The 27036-nt window shown below is 37.6% G+C and overlaps 1 protein-coding gene across 3 annotated transcripts in view; it reads left to right on the plus strand.

The window, feature by feature from the left end:
* The window catches only part of PLXDC2 (plexin domain containing 2), a 410586-nt gene that overhangs the window by 174081 nt on the left and 209469 nt on the right, over positions 1-27036 (plus strand). For all 3 annotated transcript variants that reach the window (XM_067702751.1, XM_067702757.1, XM_067702766.1), the window contains exon 3: positions 19680-19826. In XM_067702751.1, the coding sequence (XP_067558852.1) occupies positions 19680-19826 (147 nt within the window). The remainder of the gene's footprint in view (positions 1-19679; positions 19827-27036) is intronic.

Here is a 27036-nt window from a genome sequence, read left to right on the forward strand (position 1 = left end):
ATTAATTTTCTCACTTTGTCCCTTTTTTTTCTAGCAGTGCTTTCCACCAGTGATCTGCCATCTGCCCAGTAGCCTCCATACCAATGTATCATTGTCTTCCTTTGGGCTGCAGTTGCAAAATTAAAAACCAAAGAACTTGGCATTGTAGGTGGTGGTTTTAAAAATCTTTATGTGTAGGCAAGGTTGCTATAAACTATAGATATTTTTCAAAGCCTGTAAATAGAAATTTTAGTGATTTGTAAATGTATGTTTGTGTGTGTATGTTTTGTGTGTGTGTGTGTGTGCGCACATACATGTGTGTACGTTATTCCTAATCACTGTAAATAAAAATCACCTCAGTGGGGGAAAATAAACGGTGGCTGGATAGCCCCTTTTACCTTACACTTAGGCACTTATTTCTCTGAGCAAAAACCAGTATTTTTTTTTTCATGGAGGCAGTAAAATTTAAACAGCTACCTGGAGGACTGGCCAAGGCTCTCTTGCTTCAGTGAATGCCTTAAGCGTTAAATATGTTCTTTAGATTATTGTTCTGGAAGGTAAGGATGAGACACAATGAAGGCAATCAAAGCATAATGGACTTTTTGAAATAATGAGGATCGAGGGAATTGCCTGGTGGTCGATTGGTTAGGATTTCTTGCTTCCACTGCAGGGGGCACGGGTTTGATCCCTGGTCGGGGAACTAAGATCCTGCAAGCTGCTCGGTGCTGCCAAAAGAAAAAAAAGAGGATCAGACATTATGAAAACTGGAAAGGAGATGTGACCGTGGACCCGAGATTATAGGGCAGCTCAAATGAGATTCCCCAATTCTCTCTTCTGTAACTGTGCCCTTTTCAGCACATGTACACAAAACCCTTGTTCACCTGGCTCTGTTTCAATCTCGGTGGCCCCTCTCCTCCCTTACGGGCAAATTTGCCGTTTCTCTCCACCAAGTATTTCTCTTGACTAGAAGCTCGTGTTACCACTAACAACTTGTGTAGCCTGAAATCATTATCCTGTGTCTCCATTCCTACAAGGCCACGTGAGAAATATATGGTAGATTCTCTTCTAGAATAAGTGCAAGGGCCTCTCTATTTAAAGCAGGGTTTGGCAAGTGAAACTCCATGGATATCACTCCAAACCATATTGCCAAGAAATGACCAGACTATTTCAAAAGACCCAATCTAAGGAAATCTAACTCAGATTACAGCCTCCATGAGGGATGAAACAGTGCTGGATCTTTTGTTGATGTTCATAAAGCATTCATTGATTTGAAGTAAAATTTTTTGGATGCAGGGAGAATAGTATTTAACTGAGGGTTAGATGTGAAACCCAGGAAGCATAGGGAGACTTGACTTCCTTTTTGACCAAGAAAACCAAGATTCACTTGTGGCTAGGACTGTAAGTAAAATGGAATGTGGCAAGGACTAGAACTAGATTACCAACAAAAGCCTGATGTTTTTGTTGGCTGTTTCCACATTCAAATGAGTAGTGACGTCGGGTATGTGATTGTAGCTTGTCCACTGGGATTCTTTGTACGGCAGTAAATTTGTCTTCACACTCAAATGAACTGAATACCATTTTCTGCTGCAAAAGAAGAGATGAAGGATGAGGGAAGGTAAGGTGGTTACCGAGAAAGTGTCCCATGGTCATGGTGTAGAAACCCTTTTCCTCGGGTGCAGGAACAGTGATGCCTCTTCACTGCCTATCTTGAAACTGGTCTTGTTTCCACTGGAGTCCCCTCTCTACTTGTGCTGATTGAAGCTCATGCTCCTGTGCAAATTTGCACCCCTACCCCCTCTAGACTGTATTTTTGAAGAGTTATATTTGAAACTGTCACATACAAAATAGTAGTAAGGGGCTTCCCTGGTGGCGCAGTGGTTGAGAGTCCGCCTGCCGATGCAGGGGACGCGGGTTCGTGCCCCGGTCCGGGAAGATCCCACATGCCGCTTAGCGGCTGGGCCCGTGAGCCATGGCCGCTGGGCCTGCGCGTCCGGAGCCTGTGCTCCGCGACGGGAGAGGCCACAACAGTGAGAGGCCCGCGTACTGCCAAAAAAAACAAAAATAGTAGTAAGAGGCGTCAGCAGCGCTGGCGGCAACAACGGTGGCGTCAGCAGCGTGACTCTTTGTAGCCTTCTGGCGCAGAGCAGTGAAGCCACCACACTTTGCAAAGGCAAGCGTGCACCTGCAGGAAAAGTATCCCCTTGGCTTTAGTAAGCTGCTGCCGCTGCTGCTCTTACTTCAGTCACTTTGCTTCTGCTGGGGCTGTTTTTATCCACTTCGCTGCCTTTCTTTCTGCTTCCCCTCTCAGGCAACCATAAATTGAAATGCCGCAAGAGCACACATGCCTGGAGACAGAGGCAAAGAGACAGAGAACAAAGAAGCACCTTACTGAGTTCTGTCCCTTCCAGTGATGATAGAAAACCTGAAACCACTGCTGTGAATCTTAAGCCACCTGCCTTGGGTGCTAATTGGGCTTTCTCAGGTGACAGCAGGCATTGTAGTGCTTCTAGATGAGCAGGGGCCATTGGGCATTTGGTAGCAAAGAGGCGGGGGGGTAAGGCTCATCAAAACACTGGACCCTTCCAGGGTTGTGCACCCACTTACTCCTTAATGAATCGTCCATGGCTCCAGGCTTCCTTTAATAGAGTAACCTCCTGGGATTATTATTCGGGAATCAGGAGAGACCTATTTCCAAGTTCCCCTGTGATGTGATCAAGCTGGAATCTCTCTCCCCATTTTCTTGATGGGTTCTATACCTGCCTACTTCTAGCATGAAGTAATTGAATTCCGTTTTTAAAAATGGCTGTGTTAACCACTCTTTCGGATTGATTACTCCCTTTCGCTTTACATAGGCTCTCTCCAAACCGAATTCCATCAAGTACATTAGGTTTCCCCTTTCTAAATTACTAGCGCAGTCCAAATTTGTCTTGACATTTTACTACAGTTGCCTTGATTGGGTTCTGAGTGATCTGAAACTCTTCAGTCCCATATTTAAAGACAATCATTGGATTTACATTTGGTTGGTAAATTTGAGCCCTTGGGGTCATGGTGGCAATAGTCCAAAAAAGTTTAAAAAAAAAGGTATCATCACATGAGGCATGATTTACTGCAAGGGAATTCCTTCCTAGATATAGGGGAATGATGGGGCATGGGGACCATGGCAGCTGCTCCCCAGCTGCAGCAGAGTGGGGCCATGTGGGAATTCGGGCATATGATGCCACATCTCCTAGTTTCTCAAGAGAAATCCAAACACTTAAAAGTTGTGTGTTCATTCATTTTTTTTTTTTTCCTTAATCACATGTGGACCAACACAGTGATGGTGAAATAAAATGTCCATAGGTTCATGTATCTAATGGCCACCTGGCCACCAGATGCTATTGCTACTATATACAAAACAAATAACTAACTACATTCTTAATTAATATAAACTTACTAGGTCATCTTCCAAAGGGCCATCTTACTTCCAAGTTCTGAGGGGCACCTCACTATTGCCTTCATGTCTACCCCAGAGGAAGCATACTATGTGTTGAGTTGAATTCAGTCAAATATAATCTGATTCTTGGAGATATTCTCTTCTGTCCTACTTTTCTTCTGTACTTATTTTATGTAAGTACAGTCCTGGTGGACTACTTTCCTATTGCATCCCTTGTAAACATGATATTGAAAACAAGAAGTGAAACATGCTTTTAAAGGTCTCACCTTCACTAGTTATTTTGAAGAATGTTTCTAAGATTATTTTCTGTTCTTCTGAAATATTACAGTGTATGAAATTGGAGTCATGGGAAATATACTCTTCGGTTATGATTGATTCAATATTCCAAGTTTTCAAAAGTATTTAGACATAATGAGAAAAACTTTTATATATTCAATTAATTACATATAAATATTGTAATTTAAACAATGACATTTCTTCAAGTAATCATCTTCTTTTGCTTTTCCTGGAAGACTGGAACATTTTAGACTTACCAGTGAGATGAATTTAGAAAGTCAAAATGATTTGAAACATTGGCAATACATTCAACTGTTAATAAGACAGAAGTGTGCTCTGGTCTATATCTATAACTAGCTTGCTAAAAAATTAAATAAATAACAAATGGATTAAACTGTGTGATCATTCAGTAGCATTGCATATGTATAAAATAACCATAGCATTTCTAATTTGCAGATAGATTTGAAGGAAAAAGAGAAAGAAAATCAAATAACTGGGGGAGGGGGGACTTTTAGTGTGAGACTTTGCATTTCTTTTCAATTTTGTAGCAGTTGCAACAGGTATAAGTGGTATCTTACACAAAACACTTTAGAGGTATGATGAAGTAGCTGGGTTCAGCTTACATTATTGGCAGAGTCAGGATAAGGACTCGCATCCCCTGTTTCTGGCTCCTGATGCCAGCCAACCCTTCCCCATGCACCACCATGCTGCAGCTCTTTCTCTTGATCCCTGGTAACTGATACCTGGTGCTATGAACTGAATTGTACCCCCTCCCCCAAGTCGTATGTTGAAGCCGTAATCCCCAGTCTGACTGTATTTGAAGATAGGGCTGTTAGGAGGTAATTAAGGTTAAATGAATTCATAAGGGTGGGGTCCTAATCTGATAAAATTGGTGGTCTTATGAGAAGAACAAGAGGGACAGAGCTCTTTCTCCATGTGTACACATTGAGGAAAGGCAAGGCGGTGTGAGAACACAGTGAGAAGGCAGCTGTTTGCAAGTCAGGAAGAGGGTTCTAACCAGTATATGCCCAGACTGGCACCCTAATCTCAGACTTCCAGGCTCCAGAACTCTGAGAAATAAATTTCTGTTTAAGCCATTCAGTCTATGGTATTTCATCACGGCAGCCTGTGTGGACTAAGATACCCGGGAGGTGTGGAGAGACAATTTACTAAGTGACATTTTCTAAAAAGGGTCCTTATGAAGTTGCCAACACTTGAACACCTAACCTTCCAATCCGAACTTAGCTACTCTTTTCTTGATGAGAATCCTCTTCTTCCTCCATCATGTGACTGGCTGCATGGATCCCCGCAATAGAAGTCTCATATTGTATGTTCTTTCCACCCATTTCCTCATAGCATATTTCTTAGTGAACCCATGATAGCTCATCACTTCAGGAAAAGTAGCCACTTCAGTTTACCAGAGTGTACACTTTCTCTGTCTTTATCCATATGGACTCCCTGTTTGTGGTGCTGGAGAAATTCCTTAACCTCTTTTTTATATTCATGTTCATGGTCTATTATTTGTAAACAATATTTCCTTAATGGTCTAAAAGCTTTGGCCATAGTGTCTTGGAAACTGAATTGTATAGCTATATTCTTCAGATTTTGTGCATGTGGTTAGAATCACTCTCAATTGCATACATCCTTCAGTAATCATTAATGTCTGATGAGACAATTAAACATCAATTAATGATACTTTTCTTCTTGTATACCAGGTAGCCTTGTTTAGAATGAGACGTCACATAAGGTAAATAGTGACCTAAGAGCTCTGACCCAAATGAATGAGTACATGCCAGAGACAGAGTGTAGAAGGGAAAGTTGGTGAAGAAGACAAAAAAATAATCTAGGTCTTTTCTGGAAAATTCAGATTGATCTCAGGTTATTTCTTACCCAAATAGCAAATTGTTTATCTAGTCACCAATTACCTCAGGAAATAGTTTTAAATATAGCTAAACTAAATATAGTTGAAATATGGTTAAAGATAGTCAAAATAATCTGAGATATTATAAAATGCATTTCTTATCCAAATACATGAAACTTATCCATAACATCCCCAACAGCCTTTGCTCAAAGTCTTCTAATGGGAATTTATCCTTTTTTAAGAGAGAAAATTTTGTTTTTGACATCTTAATTTATTAAACTGTTTTCTCATCCTTGCCTGAATATTTCATCCCCAGAACATTCACAGATGAATCGTCCTTCTGACCTTTGGGCAAAGTCAATCCAGTTCCTCTTTGTCATCCAGTGGACTCTTCCCCATTCATTTCTCACATGACTTGACCTACAAGACCTCAACCATTTAGATCTTTCTCCTCTAGCCACATTTCATTTCACTTGTTATTAAAATGCTGAACTCACAGTTGTACTCAGCAGGAATTTGTCATAAAGCTGTTATGTAGCAGACTAGCAACTGTCCCTCAACTTACTATTGGGAAAATAGTATAAACTTTTTTAGACTTTATAAATGTATTTATAAATTGGTCAGGGAGAGACTGGCCTAGGAAGAACCTGGAGCCTGAGGCTCAAGTCCAAGCCCGGAGATCTTTGAAAGCCCTTTAAGGGAGTTTGCATTTCTCTGGGGCCCAATGCACTTCCTGGGTATTATTTGTACTAGGAACAGCTTGATCCCCAGAGGACCCTCAGAGGCTGCTTCCTGGAAAAAGGATTAGAAGATCAATAATATGTAAATAAACTCTGCCACCCACATCCCTGCTCTGAGGAGGTCACTGCAGGCTCTCTGTGCCTGCACAATAGCCCTTCAGCCACTCATAAGCAGCAGAGTGACCTTAGGGGTTCTTTAGAGCCCTGTACCAAGAAACAAATGTAAAGCACATGCAAATAATCTTGCTAGATTCATTATTGTCGCTTCCAGGGGAAGTGGGAGGGAGTTCGGCTTTGAAGATGGAAACCATGCAGCTTTCCTAGAGTCCTTGTGAGTACCTTATACTTTGTCAGAGTATGAGAAATACTCTAGGCTTTAGCTCAGCAGTTTTACGACCAATATTTTCGAGTCTTTAAAGATGTTCTAATCTACCTCCGAAGAGGAAGGGAAAAAGCACTGTGGCAGTGGCCTCTGGAAGTCAGATATCATAAAACCAAAATGGAAAAAAAAAGACTCAATGTTTTCATTCCTTTGCAAATTAATGGCACTTAAAAATATGCATTATCTACAAACGCTATCTTTTCAGAAAAAGAAAGCATTAACAAGAAATAGAACATGATATTAGAGTAAACGATAGGTGAATAACCGAATGTATCTTTTTAAAAAATTCATCAAGTTATCTTTGTCTTTTTCACATTTTATTCTTTGAGAACCACTGTATTATGAATTCCTTACTGTGGATCTAACATTTTTGTCTCTATCATAAATGCTTTGAAAAGTATGCAAACAGATTATTTTTAGGTAGCCACTTGCCAAAACTCCTCTATTTAAAAGATTAACCAGCTAATGATTTTATTGCTTAATAAAATATCCTGGGGGAACCAATCACTTTCCGTTTTCAAGGCAATCTGTTGGTTTTTCTTCCTCGGCTTTAAAAATTATGCCCGTTATTCCTCTATATGTTTTGCAAACCATTGTTGGCATTTTTTGCAACAAAAACCTCTAGGCCATCATGAGTTATATAAAGTCTCCACTACATCAGGGGACCAAATTTGTATTGGATTTGGGGAACTATGCCCTACATAGTAGACTGCTTACTTATAAGTCATCGAGTCAACAAAGCCTAATGCAAAGACCTGGATTGAACTTTGGATTTTATACTAGTTGTAACAGAACACTGATGTGTTGTTTATTCACACCTGTTCTCACTAGTCTGATTCATTGGAATGTTTATTACATTCTTTGCTCTCTGAGTGAACCTAAGAATTTTTTTCCCAGTCCCTTTCTCCACTGTCTCCTTAGTCTCTGGAATAATCATGTTCCGTCCAGAGTAAAACCCAAAGATAACGTTGACATAAGCTCTCTTCATTTTTTTAACCCAGGTTGTTTTTTAATGTTTTAACCATTAAGCAATATTCTGTTCTGAATTTTATCTACAAATTAACTGAATTCAAAATATTAACTGGTGATTATTTCTAAGCAACGTTTATGCACAGTGTAGATCAGTGAAGAGAACTACTTGGATATCTAAGCCCAGGCAGAGGAAATCCATGAGCATATGGAAATTCTCTACTTATAGAAGTATCTGATATATGTAGACTTATAATGTAAGAACATTCAAGTAAGAGTTCCTGTCCTGGTTTCTTTTGAACTTTTCATTTGAGATACAAAAGTAAATCAAGTGGCCCTAGGGTTTGTTATTAATACAATCACTTAATGCCTGTCTCTCCCACTAGACTGTAAACAACATAAATGCAGGAATTGTGTCAGTTTTGTTTACTATATACTTTTTAAAACAAAAGTCTCCTGAATAAATGTTTTTAATGTCCTAATATCAAAGGGAAAGATATTTAATCTAAAAAGGCAGCTGGTTGATATTGGAGGCAAACACCTAGGAACAGAAGAAGGCTGCTTCTCTGTGAGTGTCCACCCAAGGCCCTCAAATGCCAAAGACGAGAGAACTGGTCACTTCAGTCACATGTCTAATCTTGTCAAAGAAAAGAAAAAATTAAGTAAAGTGGTGTCATTTCAGGAAAATGGCTCAATTTGTGTTTTTTGTGTGGATCAGGTATAATGATTAAAAATGCATAATGTTAAACTTCCATAGCTAAATCTAATCTCTTTCCACCGAGTGCTACTTACAATTAGTATTGTGTTTGGTATAGTCACGTTCAGTTCACCACTGCTTCATTATCTGCACTGCGTGTTTATGCAAAGCCTGATGATTATGCTTGCAGACTGACTAATGATCTTTAAAACTGTGTTGATATCTCAAAGTGATTGATGCAGCACATTCATTGCATTTTTGAAGCTGCTTTATCTTGATACTTGTTTCAAAGCTAGTATACCAGGTGGGGGGGGCAGGGGGAGGGGGACGATGACACATAAAATTGTATGTCAAATGAGTGCATCCAAAACCATGATATGAGGATTCCAAATTTATACTATTTGGGACATGTACAGATGCAACCTATGAAACACTCAAAAATTCTCCAGATCGCATATCCATTAAGGAATAGAAATCTGGACTCAGCCTTCTTTATTGAGATCGTCAACACTGGAACTTTAAGGATCATCATTTCCAAAACAGATGAAAGGCTATTTATTATTCCTACAGTTCTCTGGAATGTAAACCTTACTGTGTGTGCTTTGGAAAATACTAAGCTCAACATTTGAAAAAGTGAAATTCTTAAATTTTAGTAAACTCTCTAAGGATAAGTTGAATATTTTTATATATTTCTAAAGCCTTGGTTTTGGTATGATCATATAGATATAGAACATGTTCAGTTACAAATTGGAAATTTCAGCTAATAGGTGATGTTTCCCAGATGTATCTGCATGTTGGGATCACACTGCACCCAGCCCGGATTCTGATTTAACTGGTCTGGAGTATGATCTGGGCTGTGAAATTTATAAAAGCTCTCCAATTGATTCTAATGTGCAGACAAGTTTGGGAACCACTGCTACAGTTCAAGGGCATTCATTAGCTCATGGCATTGTCCTCCATTGAGCGCTTATTCGAGTACTCAGTGAGAGAAAGATAGAAATACAGGTGTTACTTGAATATGGGAGGGCTTCTCAATTAACATCTGGTTACTCCTAAGGCCTTGTTCTGTGACCATTGGTATGCACTGTATCTGGAAACCAGTGATACTTATTTTCCTATATTTGTTAGCATTTATAATGACATGTAGGTATGCTAAGTTCCACTTTAAAATGTTAACTGGCATAGCTACTTTCAACCATCCAGGCTGTCCAGTTATCCTGATTAAATGCTGCAGGGTCATTTTTGAGTGTTCTTCTCCCTCTTAAATAGTGGCAAGTCTTTTGGATTCTTCAGTCTTTCTCACAACAGCATCTTCCCTTTTGTTTTCCCTCTTAGTAACCTGGTTAAGCTGTTAGGATTTTGTTCTTGATTCTTTTATTCTTTTTTAAAAAATAATTAGTTAATTAATTTTTATTCTTTTACTCTTTATTCTTATGATAGCTTCCAAACCAATGTATGATTCTAATCACTCCCTTCTCCAGTCCATCCTATTTTCTAGATTGTTCCGTCTAAGTCTACACTTAATCCATTACTTCCAAGGCTCTCATTTTACACAGAATCAAATTCAGACTTTCCAGATTGATGTTCAAAGGTTTGTGCAATCAAAATTCTACGTATCTAAGTGCACTCACTTCACATTACTCCCCTATATGTGTCTGTTGTTCTAGTTATTTTCTGTAATCTTATTAGTATTTTTCTGCTCATTCCCCTGGGTTCAGACCAGTCCCTCTGAGCAAAATTGCCCTCTCAATTCATTCCTCAAGGCCCAGATTAAATATCATGACTTCTATGAGCCCTATATTTTATCACTAAAACTGAATGAGATTTTTTTCCTCCTGAGGAGGCTTATGAAACTGAAGCTGCCATTAGTACAGCCTTTATCTTATGCTGGTCTGGAGCAGAGAGAGTTGAGTACCTGCACTATGTCACTCTGTTACAGGTTTCTGGAGAGCAAGGACTATATCATAAACATCTTTTACCCTTCACAGCCATCAGCTGAAGACCTCCACATACATAATCAGTGCATCATAAATACTTGTTAGCTTGTATGAGTGACATCTGAAAGAAATGGTTGTAAATAAATAGGCTGTTTTATAGCATCTTCCTACATTAGACTACGTTCACTTGAATATTTGACCTCCAGGCATTTTTCTTACACTTTCCAGCTAGTTCTTAGGAAAGTGAGAAGCTCATAACATTGATTTTCCCTTGTGTGATTTTGTAGGACAGAAGCAAAAAAGGAAAGCATGCTTCTCAGGCTGCACTGAAATAAAATCTCTCCTAAGCTATCTTGTAATTTTATTGCAAGATATAAATACCAGCTTTATAGATCTGAGAGGGAATCTTTCTTCAAAGTCAGCAAAACCATATTATGAAAATATTTGTTTGAATCTAGAATTGGTAACTTTAAAACAAAACTTCAACAGATTGTGCTTTTCTTTTTGCTTCTTTATTTTTAATGGCTCATGAAACTATTGCAGCCTCCCTCCCTTTGTTCTGCCCTTGTTTGACCTGTACATCAGCTACCTAAAGTTAAGTGAGTTGGCAACAAGATTTTCCTTCTTCTAACATGTGGTCCTGGAAGAATTTATCATTTGAAATGGGCTTTTAAAATTCTTATTTAGAAAACAATAGGAAGATTTACATTGTTAAAAGTACCTCTATGCTAAATGAAAGCAACTACAGATTTTTTTTTTAATTGAATCTACCCACAGATATTGTCAAAAAGGTCTCTCAACTGAAGTGGAAATGATACAGTATCTCCTAGAGGGGTCAAAGTAACTGTTTGTTTATACTTAGCAAAACAGCTCAACCACTCAGGCATAGAAAATTTGCATGGCATGACGGGTTAAAAATGGCCCCAAATTCCTACAGCTTATCCCATAAAGAGGTAGGATCTATCTTCTCACCTCTTGAACCCAGGACATGCTTTGTAACTTGTTCTGATCAAATGATGGGATGGAAATCAAATTAAACACCTTCTAAGCAATGCCTCCAGACACTTGCAGCTTCCGCTCTTACTTGCTTGGATTCTATCAGCTTGGGAATAAGCCCAATCTGGTCTCCTTGGGAATGAGATGTCACAATGAGAGAGAGAACCTAAACATGTGGCCAAGTCCATGTGGAACCAGCCAGTCCCCAGCCAACATGAAAAGTGGCCACAAACCATCAGTGATCCCAACTGACACCGTGTAGGACAGAAGCAATGCCCAGCTGCACCCGGTCCTAAACAAATGAATGGTTGTTTCAGGCCACCAAGTTTGGGAGTTGTTTGTTACCCAGCAATAACCACTGATAGAGCTGGCATGAGGGGTTTTGTAGTAGGGCATGGAAATTTCAAGAATAATAAACTGAATAGTGAATAAAATATATTTATAAATAAATTGGATTGCTTTGTATGTGAGTTTTTACTTCTTCCTTGCTGTTAAGAAGAATCTACCACTGTAACATCTTTTCTAGGAGGTAATAAAGCTGAAGTAATAAATAACTTGAAAAATATAAAGAAGGTCTAAAACTTACAAATCTGTATATTGAGTATCTATCATGTACCAATGTTTACTATCTAGAATACAGCAGTGAACCCAATAGAGGGAGAGATATTTTAAACGGGGAGCAGGGGGAGGCAATAATTTTTTTTAAAGTCAATGATAAAAGTTACAAAGGAAATTAAAGCAGGCTAAGAAATAAAGCATGACAGAATAGGGGAGGATCATTCCAGGTGCACAAAAGAGCAGGTGAACAGTATGGTGTCGGCACATAGCGTACTTGTGGGACACCAGGAGAGCTAGTAGGGCTGGTGTGGCGTGTGATGGGGAGGACGAAATGGAAGGGGTGGCTGTGTCAAGCCCGGTGTTTGTGGGAACAGTAACAGTTACCTTTGAAATGAGATTGACCAGTTCATAGAGGGAAATTACCCAACTTTTCCACAAATGTTGGTTGTGTGAAAATTGTCAATTGAGTTATAATTTTTAGAAGTTGCTCCAGAGTAAAATTTTCCATAATTCTTGTAAAATTATAAATATCTCAATTTTTTTTCTAAGAGATAGGCCAAGATAGAGAACTGTATGGATTTTCAAAAAGCCCTCCTATATTAGAAAGCTTGAATGGCAATTTTGATTAGCACTAGAGAATGACATGTATTTTCAAAGGCAATAAATCTAGGGCTTCTTACAAATCCAAACTTAATAAAGGAACTATCTGTATGTGCTATGGACTGAATTCTGTCTTCCCTAAATCCATATGTTGAAGCCCTAACCCCCATGTGGTTATATTTGGAGATGGGGCCTTTAGGAGGTAATTAAGATTTAATGAGGTTGTAAGGGTGGGGCCCTATGGGATTGGTATCCTTATAAGAGGATGGGAAGACACTAAAGAACTTTCTCTTGGCCCTTTGAGGACATAGTGAGAAGGCAACCATCTACAAGCCAGGAAGAGAGCTTTCACAAAAACCAAATCTACCAGAACCTTGATCTTAGGCTTCCCAGATTCCAAAACTGTGAGAAATAAATTTTTGTTTTTTAAGCCACTCAGTCTCAGGTCTTTTGTTATGGCAGCCTGAGCAGACTAAGACAGTATGTTTATAGTGTCCAAGTTCCTGCCCCATCATGAATGCTACATCTAAAATAGAAATGTCCATATAAATTATGATTGTCTTTTCTGATTATCAGAATGTTTTGTGGTCCCTCATACCATTGTTGTTTCTTTCTAGTTGATTGGAAAAATACACCAAGAATTATAGAGAAATTCAGTAACTGTAAAATGATCACACATTTTATGCATCACAATATATCGTGCATTTGAAAAATAATGCACACAAATACAAGACCTGTGATTTTTTTAATTTGCACAGATAACGCATAGTGTTCCCAGGGATTCGTACACTCCCTGCAACAAGTGTGTTAATTTGCCTCCAGTCTTGGGGCCAATCTACAACTTACCAACAAGGATGATTAAGTACCTATTGAAATGGTACTATGCTATACAGTTACTATAACTAGCTACCTGTGTTGGTTCTTCAAACTGCACACTTATATTTCTTTTGGTGGGTATAACTTAAATAATGCAAAGTCTTCTGACTCACTCACCCCTAGCAGTTTCTTCCCATTCGCCTGTGGCTTTAGAATCTCAGAACCTTAGCTGAAAGGAATTTTAAGAGACACCTAGTTGAATTCCTTATATAAAGTCCAAAATTTACAGTGACTATTTAGAGGCAGAAGCTGTACTTCAACCCAAATATCCTTTGAGCTATGTTATTGTAATGCTAATTTTGAGCTTTTTAATAGAAATTTCATACATATTTTTAAACTTTTTCATGCATGCATTTTTTCCCTAGGTTTTTGGAGCCTTCAGAGATCCCTTGTAAGTTGGCAGTGCACCTCTTTAGCAACCACTGTATGATTGGCCATCACTTGCTTGTACTTGTAAAAGATAAATTGAGATGTTAATTCACTCAAAACTGCCCAGATTCTCTCTCTGGCCTGTGCTTTTTCACCACTGTAAAACTGGAAATACTCTCGCAGGTTTATTCTTGAAAAGGTTAAAAGTTTCTACCAGGAGCAAATTAAAGTATACTGGATAAAATATATCCAGGTAGAAAATACTATTTGTTTCATTTAATAAATGAATCAACACAAACACATACCAACACATTCCAAAATGCCTGGAGATGTAGGCAATCACTTAATTGAATTATAGAGCTTTGATTTTGTCATTATTTTGAAAGATAAATGTGTTATGCTTCCTTGGCCATACAATTTACCTCTCTCTGCATAGCATGAGAGATGATCTCATCTAAGAGTTACTGGGAAAATGAAAACTGTTTTATGATGGAAATATTGCTGGAATCCCATATTTTATATGTCACATAGTAATCTGACCTCATGATAAATTCACCCACACACTCACACACACACACCAGTTAATCCTACATTCTTGGGTGTCACTTAACTAAATTCTTGTGAAGAACTGATAAAATAAATAATACCGGGCTTCCCTGGTGGCGCAGTGGTTGAGAGTCCGCCTGCCGATGCAGGGGACATGGGTTCGTTCCCCGGTCCGGGAAGATCCCACATGCCGTGGAGCGGCTAGGCCCGTGAGGCATGGCCGCTGAGCCTGCACGTCCGGAGCGTGTGCTCTGCAACGGGAGAGGCCACAACAGTGAGAGGCCCGTGTACCACAAAAAAAATAAAATAAAAAAATAAATAATACCTACCAAAGAGTCATGGACAAGATATTGCTCGGGGGATAGACCATGCTGCAAATAGATCAAGTAGGTAAAAATCCTTAAAGAAATAGCAGAGGCATCTGTGAGAAACTGAAGATACGTAAAAGATATGCATAATGAGAATTGGTGCAGTAATCTGATATAATCAATAGGAGACAGAGGAATTGATTTTAATTCTTCTGATACCATAACAGTAAATTTAATTGTATCCCATGTAATTGTTCTGAGTGTCTGAAGAGGGTATTGCTGTAGTACTTGCTGATGTATATTGAAGGCTATTTGAAGATAATATGTAATTGCTCCTATCGTGCTGAAATTGTGTGGGACTAATTTAATAATCCTTTATATTCTGTTCATATGCTTTTCAAATGTGCTTAAATATGTTGGTCGAATTTCATTTTTCGGTAACCCAGTGAAAGAAAGCTAAATACTCTCATTGGCTTTTTATTAACAGAGACACTCATATGACCTATCTTCCACATTCCCTGTAGGTCACCTCCTTCTAATGCAGTTGACAAAAGTATTGCCAGCTCACTTTTTCTCCTTTTGTTATTTGATCATGTCCTTTGGTTTCTTATATCAACATGATTTTTTTAGATCACTATTTTTTAACTCTTTGTTTTTGAGTAGTTTTATATATATAAGTAATATTTTTAAATAGCTTTACCTTTAATTGTACTGTATGGCCCTTGTGAAATCATTTATATAAGAATGTAACATATTTGGTTACATTACATTATATTACATATATTAATACCTGGCAAGAACCATTCAAATTATAATATTTCTTTATTTATTATAAAACTATCTTTGAAAGGTAACTGATTGATTAAATGCTAAATAACTTTACCTGAGAACTTTGACTATGTTTTATATATCCATATATTTCAAATGACTAGCACAGTGATGTTCATACAATATATTCTTGATTTTTTAAAAAAAATTCTTAATGAAATGAATTTAGAGTTCAAATGCTATTACTACATAGGCAATGTGAGGCATCCATAAGAATTATTCAACATAAAATCAACTTAACACCCATGATAGAAGAGAAGACAACCTTTGGGTTAGAAATTGTGTAAACTGATCGTTGCAGAATGGTTAGGCTACAGTTACAAAGACTTTTTCTCTGTGTTTTTGGTGTATGTCCTCTGTTCACAGCTGTACATTTCCAGACATGTTTGAAAAGCATGGATTTATGGGATTTATAGCTACCTATTGTGCCATCTACTTTCAGTAACAGTTGGTTTCCTAAATGAATTGGCAAGTAGGCATATCACAGTGTTTTGTTTTATTTTTTATGATGTTATAAATAGTTTGCAAGAAAAAAAAAAGAAAGAAGAGTTTGCTTCTGAGCAGAATAGGAAAATCTTTATGCCTGAAGTGGCTTTTGGCAAAGCTTTAAGAACCATTACTCCTGTAAAGGACAAGATATGGTTTGAATAATTTAGTAGTGCTAAGATGTCATATTTTTGAGACATCTATTTTATGGCTTTCCTGAATAACTGAGCCAAACACCTCTCCCAGGAATTTAACAACTTTTGTCTTTAAATTCCTAGGTAAACAATAAATTGTCTTCCTCTTTGAATAAAAGTTGCCATGACAACTTGGCAAGCTTGGACTATAGAAGTCAAACACCAAGAAGTCAAAAAGCTTTAACTGTCAGTATTTTCAAAGATTTTATGTTGTTTTGAGAAGCTCTGATTTAAGTGAAAATGAAGGTGTATGTTCACATAGCCATATCAATAATTGTAATTACTGATAAAAAATGTATATTTTTGCAGCGAATCCATTGTTTAGCATAACAATACTCTTATTCTTTATGTTAACTTCAAGACTGTGTCTTGATTAATTACAGGGATTTAGGGGTTAAGGGAAATACCAAAGTCATTTTAGATATGTTGATTGCAACAATTATACTGAGCTCTATACTGAAAGTTTGTGATATTAAAGAAAATATCTATCTGGCAATTGTATAAGAATTTGGCAGCATCATAAAATCTATTACATAATTCATCTAAAGATTATATCTCTGACCTCAGTATTGCTGAACTCTTTATAAAAATACTAGCAATAGGGAAAAAGACTAAATTTTTAATTTAAACTCATTGAATATTTTCTTCAAAGCCACCCTTTTGTACCATTCACTGAAAAATCAAATGAATCGTTGTTGTTTGTTATTCAGACTTGATGATTTCTGGCAGGTTAAATACAAGTTTTCATTCCTTCTGTGTGATTTGCTAGACTACCAGATGCGAATGGGAGATGTTTGTTATCTAGATCTATAAATCTGCAGATAAGGTTGTCTTATTCAACATTGCTGAAGTCTCTTTTCGTGAAAGTTAAGGAAACTTGTTTGTCAGTTAGGGTTCTTTTGGTTGATAATAACTCAACTCAAGGTGTTTTAACAATAGAAGAGATTTAATGGTTCATCTAAGTGGCTGAACAAGCCCAGGAGTTGGTGCACTTAGATATACTTGGTCAGGGATCTGGCTTTTTCTTTGCATTGCTTATGGTTCTGTCCTTATCTATGTTTGCTTTATCTTCAGGCAGGATTCCCTCTTGGTAGAAAATGGTGGCAGTAGTTCCAAGCCTCATATTTACACATCTCAGCAATCAGAATCAGGGAAATTATCTCCTCTCTACCTAATCTCCAAGATGTCTCACTATTTGGTCCTTCTTAGGTTATGTGCTCATCATGCCCACCAACCATTGTTGCCAGTGGAGTGACACCTGTAGAATGGCTTGTGCCCAGTGTCAAGGAGGGTACTTACCACTGAAAGCTTCCAATGGAGAAGCACCAGACAATGAGAAGGAGTTGAAGGCACAACCACAATGCTTGTTACTCTCCTAGAACCCAAGCAATCAGTGTCGTCACGTTCTGGAAGGGAGGGCTGGAAAATCATTAGGATAGAAGCTCTCTTGAGTTTCATAGAATCTTATTCCTACTCCTTTTTTTGTATCTCCTTTTTTCTTTTTTCTCTGCAGAACTTTCTTATCTTTCATTGTGGGTATACTTGTAATTTGTACATGATACCTAGAGTTTAATTGGAGATACAGGATTTTTATTTTTTTTTAAATTTACTGTTAACATTTAATCAACATCTTTTCTCAAGATGTACATTTGGGGTCATATTTTTTCTTTTAGTCATGAAGCAAAATCTATTTAGAATATTGCTTAGAATATTCCTTTCCTTCATGTAGTCTTATGTGTATGTGTGTGTGTGTATATATATATATATATATATATATATATATATATATATATATATGATGACTTGTGAAAAGGTACATGGTATTCTTATTTTGACTGGATTTCAAGGATAGTTATATTTTATTTAATTAGCACTTAAGTAATAAATGCATTAGATGAAATTCCATCCAAAAATTTATTATTCAAATCATAGACCCTCTATTCACTAAACATTAATCTTACATATACCTGAATATTTTTAAATGCATTCTGTTTAGTGACTTCTCAAACTGATAAGCACATTTACATTTCATGATAAACAACAAAAAAAACTAATTGTGATTCAAATTAGTCAAGAATCATGTGATTTTTCTAGGTGTTCCTCAGCAAAATTGCTTTTTAAAACATTTAAATCTCTTCATTGAGTGAGAAACCTGAAAAATAAAGGTTTTGTGACAGGTACCGTGTTGATATCAATAATGAGAATTTAAATAAAAGTAGAATTTAACAACCCAAGTTATGGGAGAAAGATGTATTATCTCAATTTCTAGGACCATTAAATGAAAGCAACGCCTAATATAACCCTAGTTTAAAAGGAGAAGTTTGAATTTGTTGTCACTCAATAGTAATTACAGTTCAGGCTTTCAGAAAATACTAGTTCCAAAAGTGACATTTTTTGTTTGGGCAGCAGCAATCAGAGAGAGCCCTAACATTACTGTTTTAGAAAAGACTATTGTACACAGATTGTTCATTTGCCTTTAAGTTTTGTCAATATAACAGTTTATTTTAAAGAGGCTTATTACTTGTATATTTTTAAAATCTAATTCACTTTCCTTAGAGGTTATTTAACTCATTTGGCTATTTTGAAGAATACTAACACTTCTAATTTCAATAGAATCATTTTTGTTTGTTTGTTCTTTTATGAATTTTAGGAACACCTTTGTTCTTTTTTTACTTTTGAGGGCTTTTTTCTTCTTTTTAATGAAACTGTGTAACTCTAAATTATATAAGTTTGATATATAATGATTTAAATACTTCTCGTAAAAAGGGGGTGAGAAGGAAGAAAAAACATTTTTTGATCCTAGGACAATAAAGGTATTACAAAAATGTAACTGATGTGAAAAAACATCCATTAAATGTTGCACTCTGAATTCACCTGAAAAAGAAAAAAAATGCTACAAGTAGATTCATCTTAGAGGTATTATTTTAAATGGCAGTCAGTATCAACACAAAGCTTATAACAAGAATCATGTATGATTACTTCTATCTTTGCTTGCCACAGTTCTGACACACTCTCATTTTTAGGGTAAAAAAAGAATATTTACACAACTCTAGGGAAAAAGCAAAATAAACTGATAAAATGGAGAAATTTCAAGAAACCATAGTCAAAAGTAAAATATACTTTTTTACCTTCTAAAATAGAAATTAGAATGCTTTAGACAAATTTTGCTAATACTGAGTAGTCACTGAAAAAAATTAATGCTTCTCTTTTTTCCCTACCTTTATTGAGATATAATTGATATGTAACATTGTGTAAGTTTAAGGAGTACAACACGTTGATTTGATACACTTATATACTGTAAAAGCTAGCCACCATAGCATCAGTTAACATCTCCATCACGTCACATTATTATCATTTCATTTTTGTGGTGAGAACATTTAAGATCTATAAGATTCCCCAGAACTTAATTGTCTTATAACTGGAAGTGTATACCTTTTGACCAACATCTCCCCATTTCACCCCCTTCCAGCCCCTGGTCACCACCATTCTAATTTGTTTCCATGAGTTTGGCTTTTTTAGATTCCACATATAAGGGATGTCACTCGGTATTTATCTTTCTCTGACTTATTTCACTTAGCACAATACCCTCAAGGTCCATCTGTACTGTCCGTGTCCTTGATGTGCATTATTCTTTATTATTATAGGAGGACACAGATCATAATTACTATATATCTCGGATATATGGTCCATCTGATTCTGCCAGCCGGGATTTGTGGGTGAACATAGACCAAATGGAAAAGGACAAAGTGAAGATTCATGGAATACTGTCCAATACTCATCGACAAGCTGCAGTAAGTGCTTTGACATTTTGAGTTTCTTTTTCTTCTTCTGTAAAAAAAAAATTTGCTTTAATTGACATATTAACATTGTTGTGATCACTTTTCAAGTATATTAGTTCTGCAATTGCAGTTTAGATTAATAATTCATGTAAGATGTTATAGAAAATGATAAAGAATTACTTTGAGAAGCCACCATTAATTTAACCATTAATTAATTAATTAACCATTAATTTCTCCAGTAAGTATGATGAGTTGCATATTCAATTTAAAGTTGTGGTTTACCTTGGATGACTTTCAGTTTTCATTTAATTAGAGAACATGCATGTAATCCATGCATTTAGAGAACATTTTTTAAAAATTACATTAATTTGCTATCTTCCATTTTACATGAGTTTATTACCCTTGGTCTGAAAAAGATTTAACCAGAAACATTCACAATTCAGATAACACATGTAGACCAAATTATGGATTTATGTGAAGAAATTTCATATAAAAGAAAATAATTATGTGAAGAAATTTAATATAAAAGAAAATAATTAAATCTAGAAGACTGCAAACATATTTTAAGTCTGAGCTTAAATCATTTACCAGTGGTGGTTCCTTAAACAAACAATTAACTATTCTGAGGCACAGTTTCTGAATCTATATAGGGGGGATGACAGGAGATATGAATACAAACCTCACTTAGCTTACATGGTCACTGATACCGTGTTCTGTGTGTCAGGTTGAATGCTTTCATGGATTAGCTTTTTCAATCTTCACAACAATTCTATGATTTAAATATTATAACCACCTAGGTATTGAAGATAAGAGAACTTAATCTTGGAAAAATCAGCCTAAGCGTCTCCTGCTAGTAAGTTCTGTGACTCAGGTGTTAACCTTGGCAGTCAATTCCCCATTCAAAATGCATGTGTAAAAGTTATCACACTTGGTTCACAGAATGTTCTTTGATAATCACTTTATCAAGATGATGCCTGATTTAACATTTTAAAAGTTATTTGGTTTTGTTGCCGTGGATTATAGTGGTGATCTTACTATCAGTGAAGCCATGTCTTGTTCAGTTTATCATGACATAAAGAGAAAACAAAATAACTTGAACATTTCAAGGGCTATTGCCACTATTGATACAAAGATAGAACTAATAGAGTAATGGCCAATCTGATTTAAAGAGGCATTGATTTGATAAATGTAAAATATCAAAAATTTTGGCCAATAGCCTTCATTGTATCTATGTAGATGTTCCTGTGTCAGGAGATTGACTTCTAACAATTAAAATGGAAATGAATTATAATTCACCATGATGATTCATTGAGGCTGAGAAGCAAACGAAGCAGCCGCCTCCCCTTGATGAATTCCATCATCCCTTTCCTTTTCCATATTCAAGCAGTCTCAGAGAAGATGACAGATTCAGAAATGATTCACTGTCTGGCTTAGAACAGATCTTCAAAAGAAGAGAAAATGAGAAAGATTAGATTAGGACCATGTTTTTTCAGGAATATATTGCATTTGACAATTTTCCCACTATATTGCCGTCCCTAATAGTGTAAAATATACTTTGTAAGAGTTTGAACGTTTGAGTATCCACATTGAGATTCCATGAAGTGGCCCAGTTCTCGTGTCGGCCACTGTGGGTGATATCTGTAAGCAGAGAAAGAAGTTCATCAGTTAAAATATTAGCTGATTTCTTCTTACACTCGCTCTTGTGCTCTCCCAAAGGGGAGGCAGTTCATGTGTCCTGCCTTTCCTCAAAGAAGGTTGGTTTCTCTTTGGAAAAGGGTTTGCTTGGCTGCCTTGTAACAGCTCTCTGATAGTCTCAAGAAATATTATGATGATATAAAGATCCATTTTTTTGTAATTGGGCTTCTGAGAGTGACATTGTTTGTTGCTTTCAACACCAAAGTTTGGCTTAAAACAAATGGAAAGGCTTGAGCTTGAGCTTGAGCTTGTAACTTATCTGGTGCTCCATGCATTGATTTTTAAATATATATCACTGATAGAAACCTTTATTTTAGCTACTCTGCACTGGTTTTCCATGAGAATCTAAGCCATTGTCAAGTATTTCTTAGTGTTAGAAATTGGTCCTGTACCCACTTTCTCTATCACCACCAACAGAACATACATACACACACACACACACACACAAGCGCTCACAGGTACACAATTTCCATTTACAACAATAGAATTGATAATATTACTTAGTTACTTATTTTTGGAAAAATTTGCCACTTGGACTCCTTCATTTAAGGAGTTTTATACCTTGGAACTTATAAATTTACTTAGTAGAATATTTTATAAAAATTTTGTACCTTCTTTCATAAGTATGATTGTTGAATATTAGTTTGAAGATTTCCAAATTGTAGAGAGTGATCCGTTTTTTACTATTTCTTCCATTGGCCTCCCCACCTTTCCAATCCTGCCTTGTTCTCTTGGCTCCATTTCTATTATGCCACCCTTGGGGTAGAACCAGGTTTTAGAGGTGATGACAGAATTGTAGTGTTAAGGTATTGTTATGGCCAGGGCCTCAACGATGCCCACATACACCCTCTTCCTCCTGGCCCTCTCCACACACACAGCATAGGCACCCAGCCACAGCTACCCTCCCCCCTGTGATAACTACTGAGAGACTTAACCACAAGGGATAATGGCAAATGGGAAACAATGATTCACTTCACTGATTAGGTTCCCTGAAATCATAATCATCAAAATCCTTGATGCAAAGCTCTCTGGTAGTTTGGCTGGAAACAGGATTTAACTTTAAGCCCGAAGGGAAGAGGGGGGTTTCTTAAATCTTACCACCAACTGATGTAATTTGCATACCCAAGGGCATCCTTTCTGTCAACAAATTAGACAGAAAAGAGAATAGAAAGATATAGCCTAGGATAAGACTCAGGGGGCAGTCCGTTAACTAACCCAGACCGGGGCAAACAGGAAAGGAAGTGAGAAAGCTGAAGATTGGATTTCCTGAAGATATAGTTTCCCTCCCCTTTCCCAGCTGAATGGGTCAGAGGAAGATATGGGAGTGTCTGACCTGGAAACATAATTTTTTAAAGAAATATTTTCCCCTTCACCACCTTCATTTGTAAATGTGGTCCAAACAGTATTTTGGAATCTTAGATTAATTTTCTAGAAAAGGAGGAATGTGGAAATAGAGTAAGAGTTTTCCCTTTTCTCCCATCCACAATAATAATACTGTGAGAGCAGAGCAAAACTTAGTCATTTAGGGCTTCCCTGGTGGCGCAGTGGTTGGGAGTCCGCCTGCCGATGCAGGCGACACAGGTTCATGCCCTGGTCCGGGAAGATCCCACATGGCACGGAGCGGCTGGGCCCGTGAGCCATGGCCGCTGAGCCTGTGCGTCCGGAGCCTGTGCTCTGCAACGGGAGAGGCCACAACAGTGAGAGGCCCGCGTACCTCAAAAAAAAAAAAAACAAAAAAAAAACTTAGTCATTTAATTCACATTTTTCACATGCCGAAACACACTGATTTCTCTTTCCTTTTATAATGTAAAGTAAAATGATTAGTATTTATATTATACACACACACACACACACACACACACACACACACACACGTATATGGTAATTTGATTACATGTTCCTTCAGATCTCCCCGTTGTCCTTTTTGTTTAAATCTTTCCAGTGTTCTTTTTAGTTTAAATAACATTTCTTAAATCATATTTGCAGTAAAAACAGATGTTAAAACCTAGTTTTACAGTTGGACACATTAAAGGAAGGAGCATGTCTTCATAGATAAAGAAAAGTGAAAATTTTGTATGATTCCCTATCATATGACAAGCAAAGAGCCAAGCCCCTTACATTCAAATACTGGTACTTATTTGGGTTTTTTTGTTCCTTATTCAAAGTCCTCAGTTATCAGGTTGCAGATCTAGAAGTTTCTAACTACAAACCTAGGAACCAGTCCAGACTTATTTTTCCTTCTATGAGGACCTTCAAATGCCACAATTTTGAGATTTTCTTATGTACTGTTAGATCCATATATTTTAGTTTATTGCTGGACACACAGTTTGATTCAACAACCAGACAAATTAGAATTATTTTATCTTTTGAAACCACAGTTTATGAAATTCTTATTCACAACTTCTGGAGAAGTACCTCTGTCCCAGTAGAAGGAGTCTGGGGTTATAGAAGTTGTGAGACCTTGGCTCCAAAACTCATTTTCTCAGATTCTGGCCTCTTGGACCTCAATTTTATAACCTGGAATGAAGGGGGAAATGCCTGCCTTGACAACCTTCCAGTGCTACTTCAAGAATAAAAATGGGGCTTCCCTGGTCCGCCTGCCAATGCAGGGACACAGGTTTGAGCCCTGGTCTGGGAAGATCCCACATGCTGCGGAGCAACTAAGCCTGTGCACCACAACTACTGAGCCCATGCACCACAACTACTGAAGCCCGCACGCCTAGAGCCCGTGCTCCACAACAAGAGAAGCCACCTCAATGAGAAGCCCACGCAGCACAACAAAGAGTAGCCCTCGGGCTTCCCTGGTGGCACAGTGGTTAAGAATCCACCTGCCAATGCAGGGGACATGGGTTCGAGCCCTGGTCTGGGAAGATCCCACATTCCGCGGAGCAACTAAGCCCGTGCGCCACAACTACTGAGCCTGTGCTCTAGAGCCCACGAGCCACAACTACTGAGCCCACGTGCCACAACTATTGAAGCCTGTGCGCCTAGAGCCCGCAACAAGAGAAGCCACCGCAGTGAGAGGGCCACACACCACAACGAAGAGTAGCCCCCGCTCGCCACAACCAGAGAAAGCCCGCGTGCAGCAACGAAGAACCAACACAGCCAAAAATAAATAAATACATACGTTTATTAAAAAAAAAAGAGTAGCCCCCGCTCACCGCAAATAGAGAAAGCCCGCACACAACAACGAAGACCGAAAGCAGCCAAAAATAAATAAATTTTAAATAAAAAAAAAGAATAAAAATGAGATATGAAAGGATGCTGAAAATAACAATGAGGTAGTAAGGCATTGTTTTTTGAGAGTCCTAATAAAAAATAGTAACCCCCAAGTAAGTTAATTCCTAAGTAATCTCTAAGAGTCTCTTTCTACAGATATATATCTATATATCTATATAATATCTCTATATAATTTTCTGCCAAGAAATTGCCAGTCTGCTTTTTGCCAGACAAACATACCCTGACTTTAAAAAAAAAATTTTTTTTTAAATTATCTTTCTATATGTTAGTAAGAAGATTGATTTTTTATATAAGAAACACTAGCAAAATGAAGTGCTGCTCTCCTATGTCTCCGTCATAGAGCAGGTAAGGTTTTTGATGAAACTGGTATAGTTTTTGATGGTGGACTGTTTTAAAATTTAAAAATTGGACTGTTGTCTGTGGGGATCCTCAGACTACTCAAATAGATACAGAAAACTTCATTAAACAAAAATTAGGCTTTCTGGAGTTATTTTCTTTTTTCCAAGGAAAATAGCATCATTTTGACTAGCATTTCCATTGCTCTTACATTTCCATAATGTTGGTGTTGGGAGAGCTATATCTGGATGCCTGTGGTGACTTTAGTCAACTGTCTTCTCATATTGCACCATTTCATTTTTTCCGCGCATCAGAAAATCTGTTGATAAGTGCTTATTTTTCTAAACGATTAACTCAAAAGGCAATTTAATTTGCTATCTCTATTAGGCTATTATCTAGACCACATATTTTTGCCTGAGTCCTGTTTGCAGTGTCTAACAATAAGTTGCTTTTATTTATTTTTATTTTTGACTGGTTGAATAAACTTGCTGCATTCTGTCTTGTGAGTTGTTTCATTTCAAGTAAGACATACACAGTTCATCAACCTGGCCTCACTTGTCTTCATATACAGGATTTCCCTCTAGTTTAATAACAGACTGGGATGAGTTGTGTCTGCATGTGCCTACCTTAATTTTGGTTTAATTAATCATTTTACTATTATTATCATACTGAAATCATTTATCAACTTTGAGAATATCTGTCGTGAAGAAAGTATTATTTGAGGGCCTTTTATGGAAAAGAAAGGCCTTCTTTTGTTCCATTCCATAAAATCAGTATGAGCTCAGAGTAACCGAGCTCCTCTGCATGCCAGGCATGTAAGCTGGTCCACTTCCCTCCAAGTGGACAAGTAAGGATGTAGTCCCTCTTCCACCGATGGCATTAATGACACAGGTTGAACATCCCCATCTAATATTTTAGACATGTAAGGGACTTTGGAAATTCTTCAAGATAGTGGCCTTGTGAAGTACAGTGTTCAATTTTTATGCAGATTACAAACCTTAGTTTTCCAAAGCAAGAACATACCTTCTTTTTAAAAATCATACTTGAATTCATCATATTTCAGTTCAATTTAATCTCATTTCTCCAATACTGTATCTTTAGTAGAGGACAGGCACCATTCTTTATATAAAGTTAGAGTCATAGGAAGTAATCATACATTCTCTGTTACCAATGATGGCTGTAAAAAAATCCTAGATAGATAAATATCTACTCGGTTTTTTTTTTTTTTTGGCTGCATTGGGTCTTCGTTGCTGTGCACAGGCTTTCCCTAGTTGCGGCGAGCAGCTATTCTTCGTTGCCGTACGCACGGGCTTCTCATTGCCGTGGCTTCTGTTGTTGCAGAGCACGGGCTCTAAGCGCAGGGGCTTCAGTAGTTGTGGTGCACAGGCTTAGTTGCCCTGCGACATGTGGGATCTTCCTGGACCAGATATCGAACCCGTGTCCCCTGCATTGGCAGGCGGATTCTTAACCACTGCACCACCAGGGAAGTCCTCTACTCATCTTTTTAAAGTCACAAGTGAGATGAATACTTAAGGTTTCTGTGAAACCCTCTTGGAAGGTTTCACATTAATCTTTTATAATTGTAACAGCTGCTAAAAAGGGACCCTGAAGCCAGGCAGCCATATCTCAGGTGGAATGAATAAATCCATTTACTCTTGTCTTTCATCCTAGATTCTCTTCTCAGACCTGTTTTTTGTTTGTTTGTTTGTTTTTGCGGTACGCGGGCCTCTCACTGTTGTGGCCTCGCCCATTGCGTAGCACAGGCTCCAGACACGCAGGCTCAGCAGCCATGGCTCACGGGCCCAGCCGCTCCGCGGCATGTGGGATCTTCCCGGACGGGGGCACGAACCCGTGTCCCCTGCATTGGCAGGCGGACTCTCAACCACTGCGCCACCAGGGAAGCCTCAGACCTGTTTTTAATCATCCTTTCCGAGATATCTCTAGGACCCCA

The sequence above is a fragment of the Pseudorca crassidens genome, chromosome 1, assembly GCF_039906515.1.
Source record: "Pseudorca crassidens isolate mPseCra1 chromosome 1, mPseCra1.hap1, whole genome shotgun sequence".
In the NCBI taxonomy this organism is placed as follows: Eukaryota; Metazoa; Chordata; class Mammalia; order Artiodactyla; family Delphinidae; genus Pseudorca; species Pseudorca crassidens.